The following is a 10,065-nucleotide window of genomic DNA, read 5'->3' as shown; positions in this document are numbered from 1 at the left end:
TATGCAGCAACTCTTGCTATTCCTCTGATGTCCACGCATCTTTCGTGGAAACCCAAGCCGTGTGTGAAACGAGGAATGTTCTGAATCGCAAAAAAAAACAGGGCATGGGGCATTCTCGACGTTACTCCACGCAGAGGTAATATCCTCGCTTTGCAGCAAATGAGAGTTCGGGCAAGATACATTCGCCACGAGTCCAAGCGAGAGGATTTCCACGGGTACGCCTCTTCAATAAATAGCACCGCAACACTGAAAGAAGACTGGGATAAAGTTCATCGAATCAAGGGACGATACCACGTTTTCTCAGTCCCGCTTCTCTCCCACAATACAGTTTTTCCAGAAAGCCTGGAAGGACAGGCTAATCTTCTTGGTCAACATTTTGCTCGTGCATCAAGTTGTGAACACACTTCCTTCGCATTTCTTAGATACAAAAACAAGCGGACGCGCATCCCGTGAAGACTTCAAGTGGTGTCCGTGAGGTTTACAATCAACCCTGCACGCAGCACGAACTCGAAATGGTCTTTCGCCCATGAAAGCTTTCAGCTCCAGAACCTGATGGTATACGCTACTGGATGCTTACGCACCTTGATCCCTTTACAGTATTCTTTATTTGGTACATTTTCAATCGCGCGTGGCAAGGGGCAAGTTTCTACTGGCAGGGAAGGTAGCCGCAGAAATACCAGTTCTGAAATCCGGGAAGGATGCTTCCTCACATCGAGTTACCGCCCAATTGCCCTCACCACAGTCCTGAGCAAGACATTTGAAGGTATCGTTAATAAAACGCTTTTGCGCTTTATAGAAAAACAAAACATTCTAGATAAGGATGAATGTGGATTCCGGTTCTGCCGTTCCACAGTTGACCATTTAGTGCTTCTCGAAACTGCAATTTGTGAAGCCTTTGTTCGTAAACAACACTACTTATCAGTGTATTTGTACTTGAAGAAGGCATATGATAGAGCACAACGGTATAGAATAGACTCTTTGCAAAATCCCAAAAGCCCGCGCGCGCCGCGCGACGAATCATGGGAGTCCTTGGTACGCCCCTCCTCCTGCTACCACGTGACCACGTGCCATACGCGAGCAGGCGCAGGTTACCACGGCAACAACTTTTTAGCAGCCGAGTCGGGCAAGCGACGAGCCAACGGCTGCCCCTTTTTCATCCCTCTCCTTTGTACCGACTCTGTCGTCTGCTGCCCCAACGCTTTGTCAAACCTGGTCGAAACCTGCCACGGTTGCAGTGCAAACTAAATGGATTCGGTGACACTTCAATACCTGAAGGCAAGGTACGACGAATAACGTATTTAAATAAATTCACTCGTCGCGATGCCCTTACGCTGCCGCAGACGGTACCCCGCCAACAACGTACGACTCTTCGGATAGGCTGGATAGCGGATGGCTGGAACGGCGGCTGGCAGTAGCTGCCGGGACGCGCGCGAAGTGGCGGAGGCGCGACGAGAAAGCGCATGATCTGTACCGTGGGTTCTCACAATTCCCTGCGGTCGTGGCCTTGTACGTTTTGCAATAGGTCTATTCTTCGTGACTTGTATGAAATAGGAGTACGTGGGAGGATGCTTGCGACCATAAAGAGCTATCTGTCGGAGGGAACCTTTTTTTAAGTTGGGTACGGTTATTTTTAGCGAATTTGTTCAAGAGGCTGGAGTTCCGCAAAGCGGTGTCTTGAGTGGTACTCTAGTTATAGTCGAGATGAACTCAGTCGTTTGGTCCATACCTCCGTCTGTGCAATATTCCTTTGATGTGGACGATCTTCAGACCTCTGTCTCATCACGAAATCGTTCTATCTGTGAACGTAGACTCCAAACTGCAATCAACAACCTCTTGAAATGGGCAGACAAAAATGGTTTAAGGTTTTCTCCTGATAAGACAGTGTGTGTCTGCAACTCTTGTAAAGTGGAAATCGCCGTGGAACCTTTTTTACGGATGCACTAGGCTCCGACCCCTGCAAATAAAGAACATAAGTTTTTGGGCCTTATTTTTGACCATCAGCTGTCCTTCACATATCACATAAAAAATCTGAAGATAAAATGTCAGAAATCACTGAACCCCCTAAAACTTTTGTCACACGAGACATGGGGCTCTGATCCTCTATGTCGTTTACAAATTTATCGCTCCGTGTTCCGTTCACGTCTGGACTAATGTAACTTTGTATATACACCTGCTAGACAATTTGCGGTTAAGGCACTTGACCCCACCCATCATCAGTGACTTCGCTTGGCAATAGATGCCTTCCGAACACCGCCTGTGTTCAGTGTCTATGCTGAGGGAAATGAGATGTCCCTTGACAGACGGCGATTCTCCTTGGGATTTATGTATTCGTTAAAGATACGATCGATCGCTCAGCATCTAGCCCGGGAGGCAGTAGAGTACAAGGAATATCAGATGACGTTCGAAAATAAGTCAAGCATTCTCCCTCCATTTGCGATGAGAAGTAGGATTGTGGCGGAGTTAGTTAGGGTAGACAGTAATCTCCGAGTTGCTACAGTTTCAAAGACGGTGGCGCGATGAGATTTTAACTGCATACGCTGCGATTTTTTTCCAACAAAGTTTAACAAGAAGGATACCACATCTGAGGTCATGTAACAAGAATTTTACGAACTCCAGTAGGAACATGATTCTCATTCACACTACCACACAGACGGCACAAAAACCAAACCATTTGTTGGCTGCGCCATGATGAGCCCTTCAGTAGGATGTGTTTGTAGGCTAAATTCATCCGCGACTGTTTTCACTATTGAATTGCACGGCCTTCTGTTTACGCTAGATCGTATCTTCCAAACAAGTATCGCAAATCCCAAACAATGTCCTTATTCTTTTATTACAAAACAAAATAGTAGCACCGACCAGGAAAGTATGTAATGTTTTATTCTGCTGGGTACCGAGCCATGTCGGAATTCAGAAAATGAAGAGGTAGATCGTGCCGGGGGCACTTCTGGCACCCGTGCTGTAGACATTAGTAGTACACAAATTAGAGATTACTGTGCCCTAATCAAATATTATGTTAATGCTCAGTGACAAGCATAATGAAGCCTGCAGGTTTCAAAAAAACTGCACATAATTGAGCCCTTCCCCAGTGAATGGAAGAGTACTAGGCACAGAGACAGGTTTTATGAGAGAGTCCTCTGTGGACTACGCATTGGGCACACGCGGCTCACGCATGGTCACCCCTTACGGGGAGATGAGGCTCCAGAATGTAAACGTTGCCAGGAACCTTTAAATGCATTGCATATCCTTCTGGAATGTCCTCCTTAAGATGATAAACACCGTTTTTACTTCTCCGAGCTCTACAAGGAGCATGTCTCTTTACACCAATGTGTGCTGCTTGGAAGCCCAGGTGTTTAAGTTTTTAGAAAGTGTTGACAATTTAAGCATACTGTAGCCCTATTTATAGTGTAATATCCTGCTCATATGTCACACATTTTTTATGTTCATAAATTTATAAATTACCAGCTACTAAAGCTTTTCTCCTAAATCATCTTATGCAATAGTTTTATTTCTTGGCGCATCATAGCCTTAGTGGCTTTTGTGCCAGAAAACCTCAATCTACTACTATACTACTTCTTTCACTGAATAATTCATCGTCCACTTCTGTCTACAAAGGTAATGCTTTGAAAACCAGTAAATTTAGGGTATCTAGCATAAATTACATTCAGAATCACTGAATGTACCCGTTGTTTATTTGAATAGTTGTCGTGCACAGAAGTCTACTACAGGGGTGCCCAGTCCCACACAACAGTTCGATGGACTTAAGGAATGCAAGAGCTTTGCGGCACTTTAAATTTGGGAAGAGATTTAAGTTTTTATCTGTGGTTAGAAGACCCTGCATGATCTCTCTAATCTTGATTCGGTGTGCGACTTGGCATGCATATTATGTAAGATTATGAACGCAAAATATACCCGTGGCGATGATGCTCTTAGGTGAGAATAGTTTCGAGCTCAAGCTCAAGCTCTTCGCAAGCGAAGCCAATGCTACAAACACTATAATCCGTTCACCATTAAGCAGATACTTCACTGGGGGAATACAGGACACTCTCTTTATTTGCATAAGACAGAAAAACGGCCGCGCCATCAGCCACCCTGGAGACTGGTCTATTGAACGACGCCCCCTTCCCGCCTCCTTCCTCTCGCCGCCAGAGCGCGCAAAGGCGACGCCTCGGACTACGGCGCGGTTGACGGGGTCCCGGATGCGAGGACCATGTTGCGCTTTGAGGCGCTCTTTCGCTAGGTACTCATTGAGGACATTGAGGTCGAGAAAAAATAACAGCGCAACCGGCTTGTGTTAAACGGTCTATCCGACTTCTCGTTCGCTCGCGCTCGCGATTCCCCATCCCCCTCGTCTTCTTTTAGCTCCAGGCTAAATGTCTCGTGTCAGTGGTGTTCATTGTTAGTTTTTCAACATCCTCCCCCCGCTCACGAAGTGAGGAAATTGGGGATAAAATTTACAAAGTTTCCAAAGGGTAGAGCAGCTGCACTGGCCGTCGAATTACACAACAAGACGGCAGCTTAACAGCACACGCCCTTACATTTCCCTCTCTTCCTGGAAAAACTTCAACGACACGTACCAAGGTCCAAAGATGTCTTGGAGTGATACGGTCATGCAACAGTACTACATCACCAACGTTCGGTGCACGGCTGCTGAGCGGTGGTGCAAGGTGGGCCGAACGAAGCTCTAGTAGGTATTCTTTCTTCCAACGTACCCAGAAGTTGTTCATGAGCCTCTGCCTATATTTCCACCGGCGTGTTAGTGAATCTCTTCATGACGTGTGGGTTGGCTCCGCCTCTGGAAGAGTTATCAATCGCCTTCCTATAAGTAGGTGAGCGGGGGTCAAGACCGCTGGTTCACTATTATCGGCATGAAGGTAGGTGAGTGGCCGAGAGTTCAGCGCTGCCTCGATGTCAGTCAGTACCGTCGTTAGTTCTTCAAACGACAAGCTCTGCCGTCCAAGAATTTTCCGGAGGCACGTTTTCACCGACCTCACCATCCTTTCCCACGAGCCTCCCCACCAGGCTGCCCGTTCTACAATGAACTTCCAGGTGATTCGGTTAACACTGCAGAAGTCTTGAAATTCTGCACTGCGAATAGCCCCCCACAAGGCCAGCAGGTCCTTCGCTGCTCTCTTGAATGTCAGCGCATTGTCGCTATAAATGGTGCTTGGGAGACCTCTTCGTGACACAAAGCGTCGCAGGGCAAAAAGAAATGGCGCCGTGGCCGCGGTGGATACCAGCTCGAGGTGTAGTGCCCGGGTGGTCGCGCAAGTGAATAAGGCAACGTAGGCCTTAACGCACTGCCCTGCTGAGTTGACCAACAGTGGCCCCGCGAAGTCGATTCCCACGACTTGAAAGGGTTGACTCTCTTCCACTCTGTCCCGTGGTAGCGGAGCTATGGGGGCTGTGGCCAGTTTTGCTTGGAATCGTCGACAGATGCGACATTCTGCGATGATCTTCTTCACGGCTCGTCGTGAACTTAAGAGCCAAAATCTGTCACGAATTTCTGTCAGAGTGGCCTGCAAGCCTCCATGTAATACTCTGAGGTGAGCATTCATGACAAGCAACTTGGTGAAAGGGTGGTCTCCTAACAGAAGAGTAGGATGTCTCACCTCCTCTGAAGCTGTGGCTTGGTGAAGTCTGCCTCGAGTACGCAAGGTTCCCGTGTCGTCAAGAAAGGGCTGCAGATCGGTTATTCTCGATCCTTTTGAGATACTTCCGCCTTGAACCAGCTCCTGGATCTCTCTGCCGAAGCATTCTCGTTGGACATTCTTGATCCAGAAAGCTTCTGCATCTCTAATATCATCTGCCGTTAGGGGCAGTTCAGGTGACTTGTTCTGTCGACGACAACCTTGAACAAATCGTTTTATCCACGCTGTGACACGCAGCATCTTGGTATAGCTGCTGAAATTCTCCAATGTCAAGAGTGCGGTTGGTGCACTCACAGTGGTCAGCAGTATTTCCCCGACCTGTTGTCGTCTCTCCCCATCAATTCCGTTGAGGTTTTCATCTTCTGAGGTACTGCCAATCGGCCAGTTTCTTTCTTCTCAGGAAAGCCACTCAGGCCCAGACCACCATAACTGATACGCACTTAGCTGCATTACCGTCTTCCCTCTAGTTAGGGCGTCTGCTGGGTTCGCGCTGCCCGGGCAGTGGTGCCAATTAGAGGGATCGCTTGGTGCTTGTATTTCTGTCACTCGGTTACCGACGAAAGGTTTCCATGCAGTTACTGATCCTTTAATCCGACCGACGGTTATCATTGAATCTGTCCAGTACCATAGCGTAACTACGACACCAAACAAAACAGTACACAGATATTTAGCCATGCGTGCTCCCAAGAGGGCTCCCATCAGTTCTAGTCGTGGGAGGGTTAGCGTCTTAAGTGGGGCAACTCTGGACTTGGCAGAAATCAGAGTGACGCTGACATTTTCTTTTCTGTCCACGGTGCGAAGATAGGCACAGGCACCATAAGCCTGAGGGATGGCGTCTGTGAAAACGTGAAGCTCCAGCTTGCTCTCACCATCCGCATTCTGTAAGTGTCTCGGAGCCATGATGCGTGGCAAGTCCTTTAACTCGGCGCACCACGTTGTCCACTCTTGCCGTAGTGCTTCTGGTAGTTCTTCATCCCATCCCAGACCAAGTTGCCATATACGTTGAAACAAAATCTTTACTCGTATGACGTAAGGTGAGAGGAACCCTAGGGGATCGAAGATCCTAGCAGAGGCTCTAAGGACGAAGCGTTTTGTAGTCATGTTTGTCGAGAGAATCTCCAAGAGATGGTTACTAGAGAACGTGAAGGAATCTGGGGTTTTGTCCCACACCCGTCCCAGTACCTTTCTGACTTCGTGGGACTTGATTGACGTGATGTGAGGTGAATTATCGACGTTCCCTTCCTTTTGATTGAATAGGTTCTGCAGTTGGCTGGAATTGGTATTCCATTTGCGAAGTTCCATGCCGGCCTCTCTGAGCAATGTCTGTGCTCCATCAGCGAGTCTTCGGGCTTCTTCGGTGCTTGCGGCTCCAATCAGTAGGTCGTCCACGTAAAATGAGTACAGCAAAAGAGCCGCGATATCTTTGTTCGAATCACTCACGTTCTTTAAGTGATGACGAATCGTCGCTCCAAGTAGGAATGGACTGGCAGTTGTTCCAAAAGGAACTCGCGTCATGCGCCACTCTTTGATATCGGGCAGCGGCTCGCCTGGTCTGGGTGTCTTCTCAAACCAAAGAAACCGGAGAGCATCTCTGTCATACTCTGCAATTTCTATCTGCAAGAAGGCCTTTTGGATGTCCGTTGTGAGAGCCACCTTTTGCATACGAAATCGGAGCAGCACCGGCAAAAGTTCTGCGTTAATGGTAGGCCCTTTCTCAAGATGGTCGTTGAGAAATCCGGTGTTTGGCGCGTGTGATGAAGCGTCGAACACCACTCGAATTCTTGTCCATTCCGAGTTAGCCCGAATCACCGCTCGATGACGCATATAATAAACGCGTCCATCCCATGAGGACTTTTCGTTCACCTCTTCCGTGTGTCCGTCCTCAAAGTAATTGCGTATCGCTTTGTCATATAGTGCGATGGAGTCATCGTGCTTGAGACGTTGGATCAGGTTGCGGAGTCTAGACCTGGCAGTGATGTAATTATTTCCAAGTGTTGTTGCTGTCTCCTTCCAGGGTAGAGCGACTTCGTAGGGGCCATTCTTCCAACTTATTTTCTCTGTGAATTGTTCGAGTACCGTACTATCTTGCTCTTTCGTACTGGTCGGTTCATCCCTGATTCCAATGGCCTCCAGCTCCCAGAAGTTTCTTAACACTGCCCCGTCGTCTTGGGCGGTCAATGCCACTCCTAACACGCATACCATCAAGTTCGCGGTAGTATTCGACAAGGCTCTCACGGTGCCTGTTGGACCCTGAAAGGTCCATCTTAGGCTAGTTGAAATGGCCACCAGGCCGGGGATGGATGATGAGCGGCGTGATTCGCCAGTCAACAATCTCCACATTTGGTCAGCGCCAATGAGCAGGCTTATGCCTTCCTCTGCTTGGACGGAGGGAAACATCAACTCGTCAGCGATGGACCCCGTGATCGCTTTAAGAAACGAGTGTTCGACGGGTGTTTTGATGAGATCTTGGCAGATAAATGGGACGACAACGGCTTCTAAAACATACTCCGTCATCGCATACTGGCCTCGAAGTCGTAGTCTGACCAGTGTGAAGTTCTGTTTTATCACGTCCGAGCCGCTGTTGGCAAAGGTGTTAAGCTTCATGCTTCGTTGGCCTATAATTTTCAAGTTAAGTTTCCTTGCCAAGTCTTCTCTGATGAACGTCTTCTGGTTTCCACCATCGATAATACCGCGGATATATGCGCAGCTCTCATCACTCACGGCCCAGCTCCTCAAAGTTTGCAGTAGAACGCTCGATGCTCGGTGAGGCGTCGTATTACTGGTGGTGAGTATATTGGCGGTCTCTTCCGGAACTGGTCTTGTTGTCTGCCAAGCAGGATTGCACATTGACGAGACATGTCGTCCCCTGCATCCAGAACATCTCGCTTGGCTGCAGCAGTCTTTGGGCCGATGCCCTCGTTTGGTGCAGCGAAAACATCTCATGTCTTGCGCTAATCTTCCTTTCTTTTCATCAAGTGCGATGTCAGCAGTACAAGCGCCGGTACTGCGACTCTGCTGGTTGCAAAAAAAGCAGTATTTGTCTGTCCCGCTGGTTTGTAACGCGAACGTTGATGGTGGATAAACAGTTTGTATCGGTTTAGGAGCTATCCTCGGCACACTCGCTGGTCTTTTCTCGAGCGGTGCTGATCGTTCTCTGCTCTCGATTTCCACGCGAAGAAACCGCAAAAGTTTCGCCAGCTCCTCACCGGCATCCGTTGTCGATGCAGCGACGCTGTCTGCTCCATCGCCAGACGTGCTAGCCCCCTCCTCTCTGCCGGCGGAAACTACAAGTGGTATTCCGTAGCTTTTGTGTCGATGGTAATCCACAACGATGTCCGTTGGAAGACTGGACAGGAGTATGTCCACCATCATTGTGGCGTACGTCGCGCTTGAAACATCCAAGGAGCGCAAACCGCGAATGTTTGTCTGGACGTGATCGTATACATTGCGCAGTCCTTGGACATCACGCACTGACTTTACCATTGGAAGGTTTCGAAGCCGTTCCAGATATTCCCGCTGAATGTTTTGCTTGTCGCTAAACCGTTCAGTAAGTATCTCTATTGCATCTCTGTAGCACGCTGCCGTAGCCTGCAGCCCGGAAACGGCACTGGCGGCAGGCCCATTCAGAAGCGACCGCAGGTACTGGAATTTTTCTCCATCGGAGAGCTTGGTGTTCCGATGTATTGAGGCGTCGAACTGCTCCCAGAAGGGTTGCCACTGCGTGAGCTCCCCTTGATAGTGTAGAAGTTGCAGTTTGGGGAGCTTCACTCCCGTAGCTTGGGATGGGTGGCCCCTGTCGCCGTCGGCTCCCGTAGCGGATGTGGTTGGCGTTGCCTGCAACCGCGCGATCTTGTTGCGCAGTTCGCTGAGGGTCCTAGCCACTTCGTCTTCATATTCTGCGACAGTGATGTAGACTGTCTCCAGGTCACTATCGCTGATGTGTGGTTCGATCTCCTCGTTGACATTACGGAGTTCCTTGTTGCTGGTTACCAGTCTGTCTCTCAGGTTCTCGAGAGAAGAGGCATCAACGGCGACGGACTGGAGCATGGTCATTATCTCGTTCATTATCTTCGTATTCTGGCTGCGTCGGACTTTACGCTTGGTCTTGAGCCGATCCATTTTCAGGTTGATTCCTCAAGTCCAAGTCCCGGGTTTCGGCACCAGATAATTGTTGCGCTTTGAGGCGCTCTTTCGCTAGGTACTCGTTGAGGACATTGAGGTCGGGAAAGAATAACAGCACAATTCCGGCTTGTGTTAAACGGTTTATCCGACTGCTCGTTCGCTCGCGCTCGCGATTCCCCATCCCCCTCGTCTTCTTTTAGCCCCAGGCTAAATGTCTCGTGTCAGTGGTGTTCATTGTTAGTTTTTCAACAGACCACTGCCACCGTCAGGTGTTTCCGTGAATCTTCGTTGACGT

General features: G+C 48.9%; 1 protein-coding gene across 1 annotated transcript; it reads right to left on the bottom strand.

The window, feature by feature from the left end:
* Nucleotides 1-6,044: 6,044 nt before the first annotated feature.
* On the bottom strand, nt 6,045-9,767 carry LOC120843793. The gene is made up of 2 exons (XM_040215228.1): nt 7,501-9,767; nt 6,045-6,918 (listed from the first exon to the last, which is right to left on the bottom strand). The coding sequence occupies exons 1-2, from the start codon at nt 9,765-9,767 to the stop codon at nt 6,045-6,047; spliced, it is 3,141 nt and encodes a 1,046-aa protein (XP_040071162.1).
* Between the last annotated feature and the right edge of the window lie 298 nt (nt 9,768-10,065).

This window comes from Ixodes scapularis, unplaced genomic scaffold (assembly GCF_016920785.2).
Source record: "Ixodes scapularis isolate PalLabHiFi unplaced genomic scaffold, ASM1692078v2 PGA_scaffold6__148_contigs__length_123643588, whole genome shotgun sequence".
Lineage (NCBI taxonomy): Eukaryota > Metazoa > Arthropoda > Arachnida > Ixodida > Ixodidae > Ixodes > Ixodes scapularis.
This window is presented reverse-complemented; position numbering and strand designations above follow the sequence as displayed.

Excerpts from the sequence above, each read along its gene's own strand:
- LOC120843793 (XM_040215228.1), bottom strand. The coding sequence starts at position 9,767 with ATGGATCGGCTCAAGACCAAGCGTAAAGTCCGACGCAGCCAGAATACG. Across the intron at positions 6,919-7,500 it reads ACGGAAGAGGTGAACGAAAA|CCAACTGCAGAACCTATTCA; the intron begins GTCCTCATGGGA and ends TACCAATTCCAG.